Here is a 22187-nt window from a genome sequence, read left to right on the forward strand (position 1 = left end):
AGGTCTTGTAAACCAAATGAGTATTGGAACTCATGTGATATGGATTAACAAAGCCTACATTCTAAATTGGAAGCTAACCTAAGTGCTTTCGACCCGTTACGACCCATTAAGGTAGCTTACGCTACTTTAACGCGTCGTTCAGGCAAATGCGCATTCGAGACGTCTAACTAGTCCTATGACAAGTATTATGTGCCCTAATATGTTTAAATATGTTGCATAATCAGTTAAGGGGAAAAAAGTTAAGTTACATATGCTTAAAATCCAATTATGCATGAAAAGGGCATTTTGGTCATTTACCTAAGGCATATAAACTACCTATCATACAACTACTTAAACTAGGTGACCATAAGGTATAACCTCGGAAGGTTATTCCCTATGCAACTATGGTCACTAAACATGCTTGGTCGAATCCTAATGATCGACCAAACGGGTCGAGTTCGAAAGTCTAAGCGGTGGGTTAGACCGCTTGACTTACGACTCTAAACAAGCACTAAACTAAAAGTGACGAGCTAAACATGTTGGAATATGTTTAACTAAGTTAGAAAACAGGTTTTGATATCAAAACAAAGTATTTTGATACCAAGAGTAGTTTGGTTGTAAAATACGCTTAAATGGGCATTTTGACCGAAACTACGACTCGTCACTACGCCTAGTCAACGTGGTAATCAGTAGGTATAGTCACTAAGGACTATAACCATCGTGATTACGCTCACGTTGCGAAGTTCAAACGAACTTCGTGTTGACCAACTCGTGGTCAAAGTGGAAAGTCAAACACTGTTTGACTTTCACGCTCGAAAAGCGATAAAAGAACGAAAGAAGCTTACAAAGGGTCCAAGCTAGGGAGAACTTGATCTTAAAATCTCATGTATGAAGTATTATAACTTCAACTTAGAGAAATCAGATCAAGGGTGCAGAAAAATGAAAGAGAGAATGGCTATATATAGTTTTCGGTTCACCATTAGGATCGTTTCTTTCTAAAGAGGCAATGATCTTGGCCATACAAGTGGGTTAATGGTTTTAGAAACCATGGGGACTTGTAAAACTAGCAAAAATCAGTAGATGGTATCCAAAACAAGTGTTTAAAACCATTAAAATCAAGTCCCAAGTCCAGATTCAATGTTTCTGTCTGGCAAGACCTTGCGCCCCGCGTAAGATAGGACCTGGGCTTACGCGGCCCGCCTGGACATCTTTGGCAGATTGTCAAAACTAGTCCCTGCAGCTTAGAAACATGTGTTTTGATGCATCTTTGACACGTTTAAGCCCCGTTAACCTCATTTCAAGGCTCTAAAATGAAGTTAAAGTATAGGGAACTAAAAATATGCTCAAAAACATATCGGATGTCAGTTCGTTTGGTCGTACGATCGCGTTATTCGGTTAATTACGATTTGGAAGTCGTAACGAACGCAAAAACGATCCAAATTAAGCGACGAATGGAATTTTATCATACCAATCACTAAAATAAAATATTTTAATGATTACATAAATTTTTGGGTGTCCGAATATATTCAGAACGTAAGATATGCGCGAAAATGCAAACTTGTGCACTTTTTGACGCTTTTAGTCCCTATTGATCAAATAAGTTTATTTTAACATACCGAACCCCTCAAAGCCTATTTCTAAGCTATGTAAAGGATATTTAGGGTATGTTTAACTTATGATCTAGTTCCGGAATGTTCGTTACTATAAAATTGGTATAGTTTCGCAGTTTGACACAAATAGTCCCTGCGATCGAACAAACTTGTTTTCGACATACCAAACCATCCAAAACTTATTTCTAAGTTATGTGAAGGTTATTTAAGGTATGTTAAGCCTATGTCACTAGTCTGGAGTATTTGTCGCGTTAAACTGATTGCGTTTACGTACCAGTTTGCGTATAACTTTCCAGAAAGCAATTTAAAGCTTGAAATCGGATTCGAATCAAATCATAAAATCATAAAACTAAAATACACACACATAATAACACCAAAACACATTGTTTTATTGATAATTAACATTGTTTTATATTGTACATCGATTACAGAGCACAGTTGTCACAAAACGAAGGGAAACAAACCCGCCTCGTGGCACGAAAGCTTATGGAGCCATTAATGAGGCCAGTGGTAACGGTTATATGGGTTCCAAGCCCAGGTGTGATAGATGAAAGTTTAACCATGATGGTCGATGCCCGAGACCTAAGTGTGACAAATGTGGAAATGAGGGGCACATCAAGGAAACCTGTTGGGTGGGAACAGGAGTAAGAAATGCCAACCGAGGAGGAAATGGTAACTATCACCAAGGTGGTAACAACAATTAGGGCGGAAACAACAACAACAACCAGGGCCGAAACCATAACAACAATCAGGGAGGAAACAGCAACAACAACAACCAAGGTGGAAATGGTAATGGTCGAGGCCAAGGTTGTTTTAACTGTGGAGACATGGGGCACATTAGGAAGGATTGCCCAAAGGAAAATCAAGCACGTGGAAGAGTCTTCTCGATTGGAGCACGTGAAGCGCGCCAGGACTCGACTGTTGTTACGAGTACGTTCCCTATTAACCAACACTATGCATCCATTTTGATTGATACTGGCACCGAATTTAGCTTTATATCTATAGAATTTAAGGACATACTTTGTATAGAAGCAAGTAAGCTAGACATCCCATATTCTATAGAGTTAGCAAATGGGAAATTAGTCGAAGTGGATGAAGTTATTAAAGGTTGTACACTTGAACTTGGAGAGCGGGAATTCTCTATCGATATTCTACCAGTTGGTCTAGGTAGTTTCGATGTTGTTGTCGGAATGGATTGGTTGTCCGACAACCGAGTGATCGGTGCATTTAAGGTACACTTGTTGGGTAGTTAATTATGTTATAAATGCAACGGTATTGTTCTAAAATATATTACTTTTAGTGGTTTTTGTATTTTTGTGGGTTAGCAAGAGTTTGAGCTAAAATGATAAATTTAAAGTTCTAACAAGAAATAAATTATGTTTATGTTTAGAGAGTGGTGTAATTAATTTGGAATTAATTGAGATTGTGGAGTTAATTGAGAGAATTACACATCTACGTAAGCTTGGAAGTGGATGAATTATAACATTATGGAATTAAATGCACTTTAATATTATTGTGATTTAATTTTGTTTGTGTTCCTTTTGCAGCTTCGAACCAACTATGCCAAGAATTAAATAGGGCATCACGTGAATATTGGAGGGGGCCATTGGAAAAACGCAGACACAAGGGACGAATTACAAATAATAACTCACGTGGAGGCTTTTGTTTCAAAAAGGGCAATTCATCAATTCTTGGTACATATACACGTGCACTAGAGGGTTTGGCTGACTTGAGAGTGGGCCGCACATGGGCTTGGACTTTGATCAAGTGGACTTAAGAGGGGGCTTTTGACGGCAATTTGGGAAAAAAAACGAAGACGCAGCCGTCAACATAGAGCATCAGGACGAATTTCATCATCACTCTTCATATCTGAAGCCAATCCATGAAGTCTAACCTAATCGGGATGACAATCGAAGCGGCAAAGATCACCATGCGCGGCTAAACTCCTTGTGACTTCCGCCCAGATGAACGTTTACGCGGTTTGATGTAATTATCTATTTTTTCTTATTCGTACAAACTAGTATATCTTGACTACTTGTGTTGGATTATTGGTAAACGTTTCTTGTGTTTGAATTACTTGTCATTTATTAAGCGTATTGGCAACTTTCTTGCGTTGTTAGCGGGTTGGTAAATTGGTGGGTAATTGATACAATCAAACGGGTTATTAGGTTGCATAGTGAATCTTAAAAACTATCCCTATTAACTAATCAAATTCATTAATTCCGAGGCCATGTCTATGTGGTGTTTTGAATCAGAAAACGGATTTTTATATTAAAACGGGTATTCGGGATTCCAGGTGGAGGTTACTTCTTCTTAATATTGATAACACTTTTCGTGACAAATCGTGTTTTCTTTGCAATCAAACAAACAAACCCTCGAATTAGATAGTTAGCTTTTAATTAATTACTTTAACAATGACCACAAATTCCCCGTGGATACGATACCCTACTTACGCTATCTACGTAGCTTATTTAGGTTTTTGATTGACCCTTACGACAGTCATCACCGAGCGGAAGTGGTTTTCCATGAGAAGACCATTCGCATCCCGTTGCCGAATGGAGAAACACTCGTAGTCCATGGAGAGAAAGGTGAGACGCCCCTACGAGTCATAATATATGAAGGCGCAGAAGTGTCTCCGAAAAGGCTGCAAAGCTTTCCTCGCACACGTCATTGACAAGGAGACCAAGGAGCCAAAGCTAGAAGACATCCCCGTTGTGCGAGAATCTCCTGAAATCTTTCCCGAAGGCTTGCCTGGGTTACCTCCACAGTGACAAGTGGAGTTTCGGATAGATCTAGTGCCAGGAGCGGCACCAGTGGCAAAGGCGCCATACCGGCTAGCTCCATCTGAAATGCAAGAGCTTTCGACTCAGCTACAAGAGTTGCTAGACAAGGGATTTATCAGGCCGAGCTTCTCACCTTGGGGAGCTCCAGTGTTATTTGTTAAGAAGAAGGACGGCTGTTTCCGTATGTGCATAGACTACAAGGAGTTAAACAAACTAACCATCAAGAATCGGTATCCCTTGCCGAGGATTGATGACTTGTTCGATCAACTGCAAGGTTCCAGTTACTACTCCAAGATTGATGACTTGTTCGATCAGCTGCAAGGTTCCAGTTACTACTCCAAGATTGACTTGAGATCGGGATATCCTCAGTTGAGAATACAAGAAGAAAGCATCCCTAAAACGGCCTTTAGGACTCGCTATGGACATTACGAGTTCTTTATCATGCCATTTGGCTTAACGAACGCACCGGCGGTATTCATGGATCTCATGAATCGGGTGTGTAAAATGTATTTATTGATGACATCCTTATATACTCGCGAACCAAGGAGGAACATGAGCAACATCTGCGAGCCAAAATTTTTGAAGTATGAAAAATGTTTTGATTTTGTGATGAAAATGGTTCCTACAAGTTGTAGATCTTAAAAGTGAAGGATTTGAAATATCAAAGTTTCAAGAAACAAAGTTTACTTCATGTTTAGCATGATTTGGTTTTTTTTGAAAGAAAGTGAACTTGTTTTATGGGTGAAAATGAAACACTTGAAGTGTTTAAGACATGAAAAGCTCAAGAAGATGAATTTTTACAAAAGTAGTTCACAAGTTGTGAAGATGAAATTTTTACAAGGATGGTTTTTATGAAGTAAAAATCATGTTTTTAGTGTTAATAGATCATGTTAATCACCATGTTAAAATACAACAAGTTTTTATAAAAATTCAATTCATGACTTCATGAAGGAATGTATTTTATGGCATTTGGTAAGTTGTAGTATTGTTGTTGATGATTGTTGATGGTTTTTTAAAAAGAAAATGATATGCTTAAAGCATGAAATCCTCCATTTTTCAAAGGAAACTATGGCAAAATTTTTATAAAAATTAAACACTTAGAAAAATAAGTTTAAACAAGTGTTTACAAGTAATCTTGAATCATGGTTTTAAGTATAAAAATTGCCATAATTTTTGGTATAAAAATTTCAAGTAATGGAGGTTGGTTTTCAAAAATAAAAATGACTAAGTAAATATTTAGGAAAATATATATTTAGAAAGCACACAAATTATGTGCTATCTGTATATTATTTGTAATAGTTGTACTAAAAATTAGGAACTTGGAAAATAATGAACTTGGAAAATAATATACCACACCAAAAGAATACCAAAAAATTGTAATTGAAAGATTACAAAATTTTAAGAAAATAAATATATTACTTGCACACAAATATTGGACAATTAGGATAATGGATACGTTGGACAAATTATATAAATACTCCGGAAATTTAATTCGTATTATGACAAATTTAGTAAACAGTATTTTCAAAAGCAAACAAACGACAAACTATGTGCTTTTACAATTATCATAAAAATATTTCATATTTTGTCAACTTGAAAATATATTATTTTGGGTATAAGAAAATAAATATTTTCATAAACACTTTAAAAGTATATTATTTTAGTGGAAGCTAAAAATATATATTTTTCTAACTTGATCTTAAAAATAGATTATTTTTAAGATATATGTGAATATATACATATTTTACTAAGGCCAAAATATAGATATTTTTCTATAAAAAGTATCTTAAAATATATATTTTAAGAATACAAGAATATTGATTTTTAGTGGAAAAAATAGTCAGGAAAACTTATATATATATTAAGTATGAAATACTTAATAAATACAAGAAAATACGTATTTTTATACGTACAAATACATACCAACATACACTACCAACACTTCGTAAAATACCCTCAAACAAGTATTATACACAAGCATGAGAGTACAAAGTGACATACTTAACATGTTCATAATACAAGTATACCTATACTTGTAAAGACGTATAAATGTGTTATACTCAATAAACGGTATGTTGGTTATGGGAAACTACAAACCTATGTATACGAGAACCATATAAGACAACGAGCTAAAAATATATTATTTTTAACAAACCCCCCGAATAAATGAATACCAATAATATAAGTTAAAATATAATTATTTTAACTAATACATTAAGTTGGAATTATATATAATTATGAAAATTATATATGTACATCTCACACCGAACGTGTAACTCAAAGAATGCAAAATTCCAAAACAAGTCCTAATAAATAATTAAGACTAAGAGTCGTTACACGACCAAAGTGGCTAATAAAACATAGCACGTTTGTAGGTAGTGACACGACTCGCGGATATCAACTTTGAGTGCACACGAGTACGGACGCAAACCTGTGAGTTCATGTCCCCCTTTTTCTTTTAACGTTTTCCGGATTACAACTTTCGGGGGAAATACACGTCAAACTTGGGTATGATTAAGCTAAGGAATGAACTCTTAGATCATGTGAGCATAGGCTGTAACTGAGGGGCCATTAATCCTTTTAAGGACCAAGGAACAAAGGTTAGATCTAATGGGTATGGGCAAGCCCCACTCACGGTCCATGGGTGACCACTTAGAGTGCTGTTGTGTCCCAGTCGAGGTGAATCGACACTAAAAATCGTCTACTCGGGTTGAGTACCTCCTATGTCGTCACATATATTAATGTCCTTGCAAAACATTAATGATCAACATGTTCATAGACGCTTTATATACCTAATTACATCTAAACTTTCAATGTTTTTGAGATTCATTTGATGCGCATATACATAAAACACATGAACTCGCTCAACTTTTGTTGATTTTTTTCAACTTTCATGTATTTCAGGAAGATAAATGGATCTTGGTGCAGCGTTGTCTAGAAGTTTTTGGGTTTCAAGTCTCGATGTCATCCGCATTTTGGAGGGTTTGGTTTATATATCTCTTCTTAGATGAGATATAGAATGCAAAGCCTCATGAAACTTATCTTTTGTAAAAACAAGTCCTTTGATGAAACTTTGAAACTTATGTTGGGTTGTAACTTAACTTAATACTTGTGTTGGTTGGAAACTTAAACAACTTGTGTTTGTAATGCTTTAAACTCGTGTATGGATAAACATCGCTTAATTTAATGCATGTAGTTGTTTGTTATGATCGAATGCAATGAAAACTGATCAAGTCACACACATACGTTTTCGCAAAAGACAGGGTGTGACAATTGTATCCATGCTGACTCAGACCAGTAGGTTGAGGGTAACGTTGCCTGGAAGGGGGCCTACTACTATAAATTAAAGATAATCTCTTAAAATACCCAAAGTGCGGAAATCATTAAAAGGATACATAAAAGAGGAGTTGGAACCAAGTGATTCCTTCTTGTCTATTTGTTTTTCCTTATATTTTATTTTTTTTTAGTTTATCTTTTTATAGCTTTAAAAACCTTTTCATCAAAATTTGGTTAGATTAGACATTAACGATAAGCCAATATTAAAAGCTCTTGTGTTCTTGGACGACCTCGGTATCTTGCCATCACCATACTACGTACACGATGGGTGCACTTGCCCTAACGTGTGCGTAGAGTGATAGTAGAATTTCGTGTTTTACAAATTTAAAACTTGAATCGGCTAGTAAAAAGAGCTAAAATATATATTAAAAACATATACACACCCGCACACGTCAACGTGAGTTAGTGATCAAATGTTTTTTTTTTTTTTGAAGAAACCCTTTTCTCAGACCTACGATTGCTTACAAACTTCTTTATCTTACTTTACCTAATGAAATTGTCATTACAGTTTCCAAATCTGGCATAATTCAACTCCCATCAAAACTTTATCTTTCATATGTTCTTTTTGTTCCATACTTTAAGTACATTTGCTTTCATTCTTAGGCTTTGTAATGATACAGATGACCTAGTATATTTTTCTAAAATCGCTTGTATGTTACAAGCCCTATCAATGAAACAATCTTTAGTTCTTGCTAATGTATACGAAGACTATATGTGATGCAACCTAACACACTTTGGGTTCAGAAATCATTTTCCTTTGTGGTCTCTAATTCTCTTTGCAATGTTGTTATTAGCAATGTTGCATTGCATCATAGACTTGTACATTTTCCATTGTATAAACTCAAGTAGTTGAATGTGCTTTCAACCACATATCCTATGTTGGCCAAGATGGTTCAAATAATTGTATCACACACGAACATGAGATATTTGGGGAGGACAAACCCACAACTCTTTGTATTAAATCAAACGAACTTACTAACTTACAAGAAAAAGGGATAATTAAAAGAACAACCTAGACCCCTATTTATAACTCTACTAAACTTCCTCTACCAGACATTATGTCACATTCGATTCATTTCATAATATAAATCCAAGTCATAAGTTAAAACCAAAGTAAACATTCAGCGGAAGCATAATATTATTCGTTGTTCAAGTATTTCAAAACAATGTACTAAACCAAGAATAAATATCCAAGAGTTGTGACCCATGACCACTCCAGCACTCCTAGATAGCAAGTTCCATGTCCAAGAATCTAACGACCTGCAAGCATGCAGACAAGTGTGTTAGACGACGCTGGTGAGTTCAAAGATTGTTAACACGTTTTAGTTACAAGATATGAGTATAAGACGATTCAATGATTTTGTGTTGTTATTAACTCGATTACCGCAGATGGTTCTAGATTTATTTACCCAAACCCTAATGCTCTATCACACATTGGTTAAGTGGTTAAGGTATTAGTTCACGACCGTCCTCCCCGGTACGGTGTGAGGGTGCCAAACCTAATAGCGCTATCAACTAATAACTGCGTTGCCTCCCCGGCAACCAATCGGTATATGTAAGGGGATTTAATGATAGAAATGAGTGTAATAACCAACATCCCAATAACCTGACATTCCTCCCCGGAACGTTACCCGATATCCCTCCCTGGGATGCATGATTGAAAAAGGCAGTGAACTCACCTTGGTTTGCTCGGTTTGTTAAGTTACCCGTTTCCAAGTTAATCAACCAACCCTACCGTGGTTAACAATAATTATCAGTCTCATAATCACCCAAGTCATATGTTTTACACAGGTTACATTCATCACAGGGTTACAGTGCAACACGTAGCATGCATATCATCATTAATATGTAACAAAGATCGTGTGCACACACAAGTATTTATCATCATCATCATTACAGACACTTACTGTTCAATCCATTGACTTACATGACAAAACATCCCTGTGGCGAAAGATCATATTTCGTTGGGATGCTTGTCGACGAAAGATCCCATGTTTCGTCGGAATGTTTGCTGACAAAAGACCTATGTTTTGTCGACTATCCTTAACAGTTTCATCAATTTCAGCCGTAATTATTGTTAACAACTTGACGGTTTTCCCCAATCAGATCAACCAATCATTTTCAAATCATGAACAAAAACCCTAATTATACCAATCATTTGTTGTTTAACCATTTATCCGGGCCATACAGTTTCACCATGCACTAATACACAGATTAGTAAACAACTTACATTACAATCGTCATTGTAATTCAAGCAACACATCAATTGATTACGAACCCAAGATCAAACATATACACTCATCGGCTATAAGATCCTAATCATTAACATCAACATGAACAAGCATCATAATCATTCATCCATTCAAACTGTACTATGTCGTAGACGAAACCCTAGTTTCACATAAAGTTAACTCACAAATACTCCAATCTATTCATACTATACATCTGTTTTTCATCACCACATAGAGTTATTGTTCATGCAGACATAGCGATCAAAACATCAAACATTCACAGCAAACAACTAATAGAAATGATGGTGCACTAACCGCGATATCGAACAGTTGATCTCAGCGAATAAATTTCACAATAGGGGAGAGGTTACGAAGAAAAGAACTGTCGTCGGACTCCCCAAGAGTAGGTTAGGGTTTGCTAAAAGTGTTTCGTAACCCTTATGCATGTATATATAGTCAAACAGACAACTGGGCCACTCCTGGGCTTCGATAGGAATTGGGCCGACGAAAGACTCAATGGTGACGAAACCCATGTTTCGTCGAACAGCCCATGAAGAAACACTTCATGTTTTGTCGAACAGTTATTCGTTGAGCAATGTGTGAAAAGGATTTTGTCAAAAAAGGTTTTTATTAACTAAACAATCATTAAACCACCAAACTTATACTAAAATCATTCCATAATAATACACATGATCCAAAATACAAAGTATAAAACATGAATACGAAATAGGTAATGCTTAAAGGAAAGGTCTGGAAATCTCGGGTTGTCACACATTAAACCTTTCCTAAACCTATTACAATACCAACTACCTAAAATTAATCAAACTTTAATAAAACATATTACAATACCAAGAGCATTCGGTTTGATCTGGCGAAGGCTAACAACGGGGCTGCAGTGGGGGATATTTTTACTTTGAACATATAGGCTCCCCATAAATGCAACTATTTGCTTTGGAGAGCAATTGTCGGAAAGGTAGCAATGAAAACAAAAGTTGTTGCCCGCGGAGTTCAACTTCCAAGCGTGACATGCAATAGGTGTGGTTACGGAACGGAAGACGCGGATCATGTTTTTTGTGAGTTGTTGCTTGTGGGCTCGAAGTATATGGTGGCGAATATTGGTGTGGATGCGAATAAGACAGGTTCAACAAAATGGAAAAAGGTTGTTTACTCGGTTATTATGGCAACTGTTTGGTGGATTTGGCAAGCTAGGAATTCCAAAGTTTTTGAAGATGTGTTCCTGCCAACCCGAAAGACCATCGAGCTCATCAAGGAGGACGTCTTTTTGTGGTTGACTCATCGGACCAGGCTTCCCGATCCAAAGTGGGAAAAGTGGCTGGGTTTCAAAGTAATTGACCTCCTGTAGAGTTCGTCTGATGTAGCTTGTTTTTCTCCGTCGTTTTGTTTTCCGGGTTTGTTGTTTAGCTTATTGCTGGCTCTTTATACTTATATATAAAGTGAGTTGTCGTCCAAAAAAAACATTTTACCTGACGTTGTCATGTCTCCAAAGAATTTTATTTATTATAGAGTATAGATTTATATAACTATAACTATAAATATAATTTATGAAAAATGATATAAATTATAGATTTATTTAGGCTTGCAAGCCTACTCGAGTTCGATAAGTGAAGCTTAGGTCGGCTCGGTATATTTTAGGCTAGAGCTTAGGCTCAAACTTGTCTAAGCTCGGGCTTGGTTCCATGTTTTTAACGATCAGATCTCAGTAGCTTACGAGCCACACCACTTATTTACACATCTACTTAATGAATAAGTATACTACATTTTCATATTCGACTATTCTACCCGCTAACGCTGCTAAAAAAAAAGAAAAAAATTAACCGGCAAACGACTTTATTAAGATTTCTGCATGGGAGTCACATGACTTGATTCTGCTCCAATAATATAATAAAGCACATCAGTGATCTTGAACCATGCTGCCTTATCCTACATGCATAGCTTTATACAACAGGACGAATGAGTTTATCCAACACGCATTCCAATGTCTGCCAATGCTCCAGCAATTATAATAACACGGATTCGTGCTATGTGAATTTGAGGTTTGCTGGGTCAAACATGGCTATGAGTTGGGTTGGATTCGGATCGTTTTATCTGTTGTTAGCAGGTTTGATTATAGGAGCTCTGAGATCATGCAATGGAGGAATCAGTAGCAGCAGCTATTCCAGAAGTAGTGGCATTAGTGATGATATGCCATTGAACAGCGATGTTTTTGCACTACCTCCTGGCTATAATTCTCCTCAACAGGTTTCGCTATCTAACCATTCATACATGTGAATATGCCTCTGTGAGTATCTTTTTTTTGTAACTTATGATGAAACTTTATATTTAAATGAAGGTTCACATAACACAAGGGGACAATGAAGGGAGAGGAGTGATTGTTTCTTGGGTTACACCAAATGAACCCGGTTCAAGTGAAGTAATTTACTGGGCTGAGAATATACTGAGCTTAAAAAACATGCGGTGGGAACAGTTGTCACCTACAAGTACTACAATTACAGCTCACCGTACATCCATCATTGCACCATCAAGAATCTTGAAGTAAGAAAAATCGATGCTTTCAATATTTACAATAGATATGTTTACGTGGGTCGGACATGCATGTTGGGCTGATGGGTCATAAGACTAGTGGGTATGGGGGCCGGCTGAGGCCCGGCTAGGACCGGCGCCGGTCCCCCACACCACCCCTCACTCGGCCACTCCTTCGGCTCGGCAAGATCGGCTCCCCACAGCCGGATAAGACGGGTCTCTCTCCTCTCTCCTCACACACATACACCTATACATACATGCATATATATATATATATATATATATATATAAAGGGGTTCATCCCCCACCCCCTAGGTCCATCCTCTTCAAGCCACTCTTACGTGGCGGTGACGTAGCGGCCCATCCCCTTAGGGATGAGACTCTCCATACCCACTAGTCTAAGGGATTCGGGTTTTATAATCTTCAAAACTTATCAGAGCGGGCCAGGTTAACCCCAAATACTTCTTTCTATCTTTTAAAGTTGGCGATTTAATTATGGCTATTAAAATTATTTTTTTACAATAAAACTCTCTATATCCTTCAACAAAAATGACTTACGAGGTTGAATGCGTCAAAAGTAAACTTTGGGGGTGTTTGGATAATATTTTCAACACCTCCTTATAATTTATTGACTTTTACAAAATGGTAATAAGGAGAAAAAGTGTTTGGTAAACTCATAATTACTTTTCAAAATAACTTAACTTTTTGTATGGAGAGGAAAAGTTAGTTTTGAAAAGTTAATAAGGAGTGCATTTTTGAAGCTGCTTATGACTTATTGGTTTTTCCAACCCTTTTTAGTCATTTTATATGAATAGGCTAAGCCGAACACTTTTTAAAAAACAACTTATTGACTTATTAGCTTTTCTCACCCCATAAGCTAATTCAAACACTTTTTTAAAAACTAATTTTTTAAAAAGTCATAAGTTAATAAGTTTTTTTAACAAAAAGTTTTTTTAGTTAAATAATCTTAGCCAAACAAGCCCTTTGTATAAAGTGTCCACTAGTTTGACTTGTTCTCTTTAGCTAAACTTTTTATTTGACCCATTTGCTGTGTTCACGTTATATCTTTAAGATTTTTATTCCTATTTTAAATAAAACACAACCTATATACAAATAAATGGGTCGAGCTTACCATTTCTAGTTAATTATAACAAAGTGATCTAATAAACATTATCATTTAAATATTGCAGTATAATACCAAGTGCTTTTACGAGGTCGGGACAGGGGATGCCACACGACGGTTCTGGTTTACTACACCTCCTGAAGTCGGTCCTGATGTTCCATATACTTTTGGTCTTATCGGTATTGCATATAAGCTTAATTACTCATATATTGAGCACAAATTTATGTTGAAACCACATGTGTGTAGGTTGATGATCCCATATGCGTAGGTTGAAGCTATATGTGTAGGTTTGTAATAACCGAAAATTTTGATTAACAGAATATAAAATCATAACAATAGAATGTAATTTAGTATTATGTAATGATCCTCCGTGCTCTGCTTACTTTGTGATACGACCAATAGGTTATATGATGGACTTACTTCTTTCTTGTACCTTTAGGGGATCTTGGTCAAACATTTGACTCAAACCGAACTTTGACTCATTACGAGTCAAACCCGATAAAAGGGCAGACCGTGCTTTTTGTTGGTGACCTTTCATATGCCGATAAATATCCGTTGCATGATAAGAATAGGTGGGATACATGGGGAAGATTTGTTGAAAGAAATGTGGCTTACCAACCATGGATTTGGAATGCTAGGAATCATGAAATTGATTTTCTTCCTGAATATGTAACTAACTTGTTTAATTTGATACATTGATGATTATTTTTTAGATATTTTTTACTTACATTTTTATTTTGTAGGGTGAAGGTGAACCATTTAAGCCTTATACACACCGGTATTTCGTGCCATATGAAGCATCCGGGACTACATCTCCTCTTTGGTACTCGATTAAACGAGCTTCTGCTTACATAATCGTGTTGTCATCTTATTCGGCTTATGGTAAGCCTAAGGGGATGTATTGTTTGTTTTATAACACAAGTTACAATAAGAAACAAATTTTTATTTAAGTTGATTATCTAATTCTTGTTATTTCATAGCTATTTGCAAGAAAATTTTGATTTCTAGAAACAAATTGATAGCTAAACATTTCCTGGAATGAAGTTAATCGTAATTTGTTTGTTTCGCAGGAAAGTCCACGCCGCAATATAAATGGCTCATGAAGGAGCTACCGAAAGTGAATCGAAGCAAAACTCCATGGTTAATTGTGGTTATGCATTGTCCATTATATAGTACCTATGTGCATCGTTATATGGAAGGTGAAACTATGAGAGTGATGTATGAGCAATATTTTGTTCAGTACAAAGTTGATGTTGTATTTGCTGGACACGTTCATGCCTACGAGCGAACGGTGAGTAATTTTTCAATAGGGGTGTTTATCGTTAGAATTCGGATTATTTGCTTTATTCGAATTCAATTCGGTTTTCAGCTGAATAAACAAGTAACATTTTTTTATTCTTTTTAAATTTTTACATACTATTTGTTTATTGGAATAAGTGGGGTTAAATTCAATTGGGATAAAGTTGTAACGGGGTTAGGCTATATGACAAAACTCAAATAATTTGTATTTGATATTTGGTCTGAACCAAATACATATTTCTAAAACTAAAAAATCAGTCAAAATCCAAATATGTAACTCAATTTGGTGTTGTTTTCAATTTAGTCGGTTTAAAACCGAACAATTAACACCTCTAAATGTATAGATTAACTATTAAACACATGTCCTCCGAGTTTTTGACTTTATGACTTTTTTTACTGTTGCGGGATCGGGTATCAAATACTGCTTACAATATCGAAAACAGGTTGTGCACTCCTAAAATGGATGCATCTGCCCCTGTTCACATAACCATTGGTGATGGAGGAAACCAAGAAGGATTACTCTATGAGTATGTCATTGCTTAAAATTACACCTGACATTATGAATAGGTTATTTGGATTTTTCTACCATGTCGCTACTAGCCGTCAGAAAAACATATATATTTTTGAAACTATTTCGATACTTTTTTTTTAAATAAATTTCTTAAAACTCACTTTGATAAAAAAAAAAAAAAAAAAAAAAAAAAAAAAAAAAGTGAACTTTGATTTTTTTTATCAAAGCAGGATGGTAGATCCGCAACCCAAATATTCAGCGTTTAGGGAACCGAGCTACGGGCATGCTACATTTGAGATTAAGAACAGAAATACAGCTTATTATGCTTGGCATCGTAATCAAGACGGATATTCTGTTGAAGCGGATTCCGTATGGTTTCACAATTTGTACTGGAAATCATCATCAGTTGCATCAATTTGATTATTATAAGTGTGAATCCAGTGATTGAATAGGTTCATCAGCTCCATCACCAGATTCATCACCTAATGTAAACTATGGGTTTGAAATATGATATCTATTGATGTTTTCATAGCAAGACAGGACATCGAACAGATCAACTTACCAATCCAATAGTTGGACTAGTTTTGAAAACTTCTTCTGTGAACTTGCAAAACTCGTAAGTGTCATATGGGTGTTAATTACCATTTGCGAAACCCGAACATAACCCATCGCCTGTTGTGACCAGCGAGTGTTAGGTTGTTGCGGTGTGCCACTTCTAAAATTGTGACTTTCCTATCGATGCCTTGATGGCCTTGGAGAAATTAAGATATGAAAACCATACATCCATCTCGTTCTCAACGATGTTAGTGGCTATGTAGTCATGGAGATGAGGGGGGTTTCAACTGTCCACTACCAAACCAGATGCACTAGCTAAATCAGTGGTCACCCTTTGAGCCTAGCCAGTAAGGCACCGTTTTTTTTTTCTTTTTTTCTTTTTTTCTTTTTTTATTTTTTTATTTTTTTTTTTGCGGAGGGGTAAGCGATGGCAAAAAAAAAGCCTGAGCCAACACGAATTTTTGAAACCTGAAACATCGGTGGGTATTGGGATGACTATTCTGGTATGGGATTGAAAACAAATATATATTTCACTGGTGTAGGATAGGTATGCGATTAGGTGATACCCAACATGACTGCTTGAAACTATATACTGTTTACCCGAAGATTTTTAATTTGATTACTAAAACTTCATTCTAGTAATTTCATTACTTGGAAAATAATATATGTTGATATTATTACATATATTTTTATACCAAGAAATACAAATCATCTTTGATCTTTCGATATTTATATCATTATTTTAGATATTTTAAATATTTTATGGTAAGTTGATATCCATGTATTTTATCAAATTTTAATCTATTGTAGATTTTTAAAACTTAAAGTTATACAATATCCCAACGGATATTAAAAAAAAACTAATGGTTGTTCATAGTACCCGACGATTAATTGTCCAACAAACATTGAGTCTGGTATGAAACATAGTTTTACGATCGGATATGAGACTGAGAGTGCGAAAGCCTTTTCTGATTTACACCTATGGTATGGTATTGAATAAACAAAACCCTTACCTATATTGAGAAATTTTGATTATTTGGCCCCAAACAACAAGTGGCTTGAGGAGACCCTTCCCCCACAAAATCTTATCTATGGAGAGCCAAATACGATCTTTATATCTTCTCTATATCACTTCACATCAATTCCAATTCACCATCACCAAAACGACCCTACCCACATCCAAAATCAACCACATATCTCTTCAATGGACATTCAGACACATAATCATCCATTCTTTATTCATTTCCTCAGGTCCCCATCTTCATAATAATCAACCTCGATCATTGTCTTGTTAATTAATCTTGTTTGTTCGTACTTGCTAACATGCGCTTTTAGCTTTGTCACTCACTCGCTTTCTTATCTTGTCTGCTTTTGTGTTCCCACCATTGAAGCATATGCTTCACTTTATCCTCTTCATCATTGTCTCTAGATTACCATATCTTGTCACTTTCGTCTCCTTCATTTCAACTTTGTCACTTAAAAAGCAAATTAGCTTCTTGAAAGTTATAAACAAGAAATGGAGTCTTGGAGATATAACTCTATGATAAAAGGTTTTGCATCTGATCAATCTCTTTCAAGTGCTGTTGCATTTGATAATCAAATCTTTTGGGACAACAATTTTCAACCATTCATGAACAATTCTGCTTCTCAGAATGCATTTTCTGAAGATCCTCAGTCTAAGTCTAGACAATCTGGAGTCATTGATCTTAAACTAGGCAGGATTATGGATCAAAAGGATGCTCAGATTTCCCCAACTTTGAGTTCGAGTTTGTTAAAAAGATCAGAACAGAAAGGTGTTTGCTCTTCGACACCTTTCTGCAAAGTTTATGGTTGTAATAAGAATCTTAGCAACTGTAAAGAATACTATAAACGGCACAAGGTTTGTGAGGTTCACTCGAAGACTTTGAAAGTGATCCTGAACGGCGTCGAACAAAGGTTCTGTCAGCAATGCAGCAGGTTGGGATTCTGCTAGGGATAGCAATCAAACTCAAATTCCAACCCGACAAGCAAACCCAAAACATTCAATACCGGTATTGCAATTGGGGCGGGTATACATTCGGGTATGGGATTAGTTTTAAAATTTCACTAGCATGGTATTAGATGATACTTAACCCAATTTACCGAAACATACATATATACCCCATGACCCCGTTATAAACATTTTTTGCTATGGTCATTTGGTTTTAGAATAATCTACTATTTTTTTATACTTAAAATCTTTTTGGGTAAAAAAAATTAGTCCCAACAGGTAACTTTTAACGAACTAACCGATGACCGAATATGGAATACAGTTTTATCCAACCGTCTCATTGTCATCCCCGGATATGATTATAGTGAAAATTGTGTATTGATTTTTATGGGTTTTGGTTTGAAACAAAGGTTTCATTTGGTGCGTGAGTTTGATGATGGGAAGAGGAGTTGTCGGAAACGACTTGCTGGTCACAATGAGCGGAGGAGGAAACCTCAAGTGGGTCAACGACATGGAAGATTGCTTCCATCATATAATAATAATATTAGTGTTGAAGGTACTACTAGTCTTGTCTTGTCTTGTGTTAATTTTATTCCTTTTAGAGTAATATTTTAGTTAATTGCATGTTATCTCAACTTTAAGATATAAAATCACAAAATAGCTACATCATATAGAGATATATCATATAGCCTATATGATGATATGTTTCTACGTCTAAGTAAATGTGTAAGACAAGTTTTATTTTGGCTTGTATCAAATACCATATGAAAGTATATAGAGATATATCTCCTAATGTCTTTATACTTCTCATGTAACTCATTTTATATAAGTTATATTCATGACCCAACCAAACCATCAAAGACAAGGAGTGGCAATAGGAATTTATTATTGAGGATGTCACCTTTTGTCCTTTGTGGCTTTGATGGGCCATGAATAATTGAATATATAAACTCTTGCATAAAAAAATTCTCTAGAAAAATATTTGGCGGATTTATTTAATTTATTGAAATTTTAATTTAGTCACCGACAGCCAATAGCAAATATATAATTTAAGATTAGAGTTAAATGTCATTTTAATGCATATGGTTTGAGGCATTTTGTCAGTTTAGTCCAAAGGTTTGAAACGTCGTCATTTTAGTACAAATAGTTTCAAGTGTTGCCATTTTAGTCCACTGAGTTAACTCCGTCCATTTTTTACGTTAGCTAAAAGCGTAATTCGATCATTTTACATGGTCGAATTGCCCATCTAGTTAACTGAATTACATATAAAATGACCGAAATTCCATTCTAGTTAACAGAATAAAGGAATGGAGTTAACCCAGTGGACTAAAATGTCAACATTTAAAACTATTTGGACTAAAATGACAACATTTCAAATCTTTGGATTAAACTGGCAAAATGACACAAACCACATGGACTAAAATGACATTTAACTCTTAAGATTATAACATCACAAAATAGCATATGTTATATTTTGTGGTATATTTGTACAAAAGGATTGATGATAAGTTTTACATAAAAAATAAAACATATATCCATGTGAACTAACTTATAAATAACCCAAAATTAACCTTTTTATAGGATTTAAATGCTCAAAAAAGTAAACACATGTAATCTTGAAACATCTTGAAGGGTTGCGTCTTATCTAACTAACTTCAACTGAACAGGTAACGAGTTTAAGGAATTTCCAGGGGCAAGATCGTCTTTTCCAATCCCTAATAATCATCACAGTCCATATCAACAAATGCAAGAGAGCAAAGTGAGGTGGGATATGAATCTTGAAGACTGCAGAAGTGCTCATGATCTTCAATCAACCAGCAGCATTACAGATGAACAATTGCATTCAACATCTGTTTCTCCTAGTAACTTTAAAACGAACCCGCGATTCATCAACGAATGCACTCGGGCCTCTGTCTCTAGTCCTGGGAGTGCTCGCTCTCTTCTGTCATCTCAGTCCATGAGTACTTCTACTCATTCCTCGAGAATCCACACGTTAAACTTGCAAGTGCACCCCGTGTTTGTGGCCAGCCATGATTTAAACCCCATGGTTGGATTCCAGGATGATAATCTAATCAGATTTGGAATTATGTACTATGATGAAGAGGTTGTTCGCAACGAAAGTTGTATGATCGATTTGTTTCAGTTATCGTCACAGCTTGATAGGGTGGAGCATCAAAAGGGAGAGTCACAAGTGAGCTCTTCTTCATGGATGTAAATTGATAAGTAAAGATGGTATTATTGTAATAATGTTGCTTCAATTAGTTTTATCAAATGTTTCCAGTCTGGCCAGGTTTGAAAACGTAGACTAACTCGAATTTATACCGTCAAGTTAAAACGTATTATATGCGACTCGACTTATACGTCAGAAACATACCAAAATAAAGCATGAAAGCATACAACAAATTTACGTTAAAACGTAGACAAACTCGAAGTTATACAAAAAAGTATATCAAGTCTATGTCAAAATGTAGACAAACTCGAGTTTTGTACCGACGATGCGGTGTGATTATGTATAGATTATTTCGACCATTTACGTTAAGACATAGACCAACTCGAACTTAATCAGCGAATAAAAATGTATTATAAATGAAAACAAAATTTACATCGAAACGTACATAAAAAGTAAGCATGCAAACTTCAAAACGTACATAAAAATTACACATGAAATCTTATTATATTTGATCCGGCTCGTTTCCAAACAAAAGTTTCGTCTAAATGCAAACCAACTCGAATTTATATACGTACATAAAAATAAGCACCCAAAAAATATTTTTTTTAATGTTAACAAACGAAAGTTTTAAGAAAAAATCAGATTATATATATTCTCTGTGTGGTAAAAGTGACATTTATAAAGTTCATAAAAAGTTAAGGGTTTGAAAATGACAACTCCTAAACTTAAGGGACTAACCGAGGAAAAGAAACATTGATGGGCCATGAATTTCACGTGGAGAACTTAATTTCTATTGGTGGGCCTAATATTTCGTTGGGCCTAAGACAGTTTTGTGGGGCCACTATGTTTGTTTTGGCGCTGGTAGTTTTACCGAGTGGGTGGGTTGGGTATTTGTTTTTTTCTGTTTGGCTGGATTATGCAAAAGGCCCATGTTCCAATCTCTCCCTTTGAAGATGTAGTAACGGCCGAAGGCTCTAAAGCCTAAAGGGGTGGAAAGAGGTATCTCTAGTAGGGGTGAGCAAAAACCGAACCACAACTGAAAACCGAACCATTAACCGAAAAAACTAACTGAAATTAACCAAAACCGTTTAAACCGAACGGTTATGGTTAGGTGAATATGAATAACCGACCTTTGAGTTACGGTTACTGTTAAGGTATCTTTATTAACCGAATTTAACCGAACCGAACCGAACCTTGTTTTTTATATTTGTTTGTGATTCTTTTTTATATTTAAGGTTGTAGTTAAATGTTTAGTAAGTATTAGAGTTATTTTTTTATCATCTTCCTCTTAGTTTCTTGTCTCTATTTATTTGTGTCCTTTTTTATTTATTGCGTTAGCAAACTAAATATCTATATCCAAAATATGGTTATATTAATTACTTATAAATTAAGTAAGTATACGGTATATGCTCTATAAGCTAAAATAACTCATATAAGAACAGAGAATGGTGGTTGACCAAGGGTTTTTTTGAAAGAATAGCACAGCGAGAAGAACAAGAACAGAAGAAGAAAGAGAAGAGTAGATTTAGCAAGAGAGCTTAAAGAAGACTGTACATGAATACTACAGTTACATACAAGGGGGAGTCTGTGAATGCAATTGTTTGTAGCTTACGTCATGTATCTAGTCTTAGTTTATAGTTTATTGTATGTGATTGTATGTATTCCGTAATGAACTGAATGAAAATCTATGTAACAAGTCCATTCGTACGGATCAGGTTGATCCACTCCCATGGATTCGCACGAACGAACTAAGTCTATAAATAGGAGGTCAGGGGTCTTCATTTGTAACTTTTGACACGAGAGGCGAAGCTCTGTCAAAATTCTTTCTTGGCTTTGTAAAGCAGTTTATATCAATGAAAGAATTGTTCAACGGTATCTCTGTGATTATGTTCACCTACTACACGGATTCCGCACGTGATACTAGGATATAGCAAGCCGGTCGGAGCATACATTGAGCCGAAACGGTCCTCACACTAATCCTTTCTCTACTCTTCTACTCGCATTTTTCTACAGCTGTCTTCGTCGGCCACAATAAGATGCTATACGCCTTCAACGAACTTTTACCTATAAGTTTATTAAA

At 35.7% G+C, this 22187-nt stretch overlaps 1 protein-coding gene and 1 pseudogene across 1 annotated transcript; both read left to right on the forward strand.

Annotated features, from left to right (window-relative positions):
* Positions 1-12006: 12006 nt before the first annotated feature.
* LOC110891074 lies at positions 12007-15906 on the forward strand (annotated as a pseudogene).
* A 1264-nt stretch (positions 15907-17170) lies between these two features.
* LOC110916296 (squamosa promoter-binding-like protein 6) lies at positions 17171-20258 on the forward strand. Its single transcript, XM_022161040.2, has 3 exons — positions 17171-17924; positions 18348-18493; positions 19605-20258. The coding sequence occupies exons 1-3, from the start codon at positions 17485-17487 to the stop codon at positions 20150-20152; spliced, it is 1134 nt and encodes a 377-aa protein (XP_022016732.1). The 5' UTR covers positions 17171-17484; the 3' UTR covers positions 20153-20258.
* The last annotated feature ends 1929 nt before the right edge of the window (positions 20259-22187 follow it).

The sequence above is a fragment of the Helianthus annuus genome, chromosome 2 (genome assembly GCF_002127325.2).
Source record: "Helianthus annuus cultivar XRQ/B chromosome 2, HanXRQr2.0-SUNRISE, whole genome shotgun sequence".
Taxonomy (NCBI): Eukaryota; Viridiplantae; Streptophyta; class Magnoliopsida; order Asterales; family Asteraceae; genus Helianthus; species Helianthus annuus.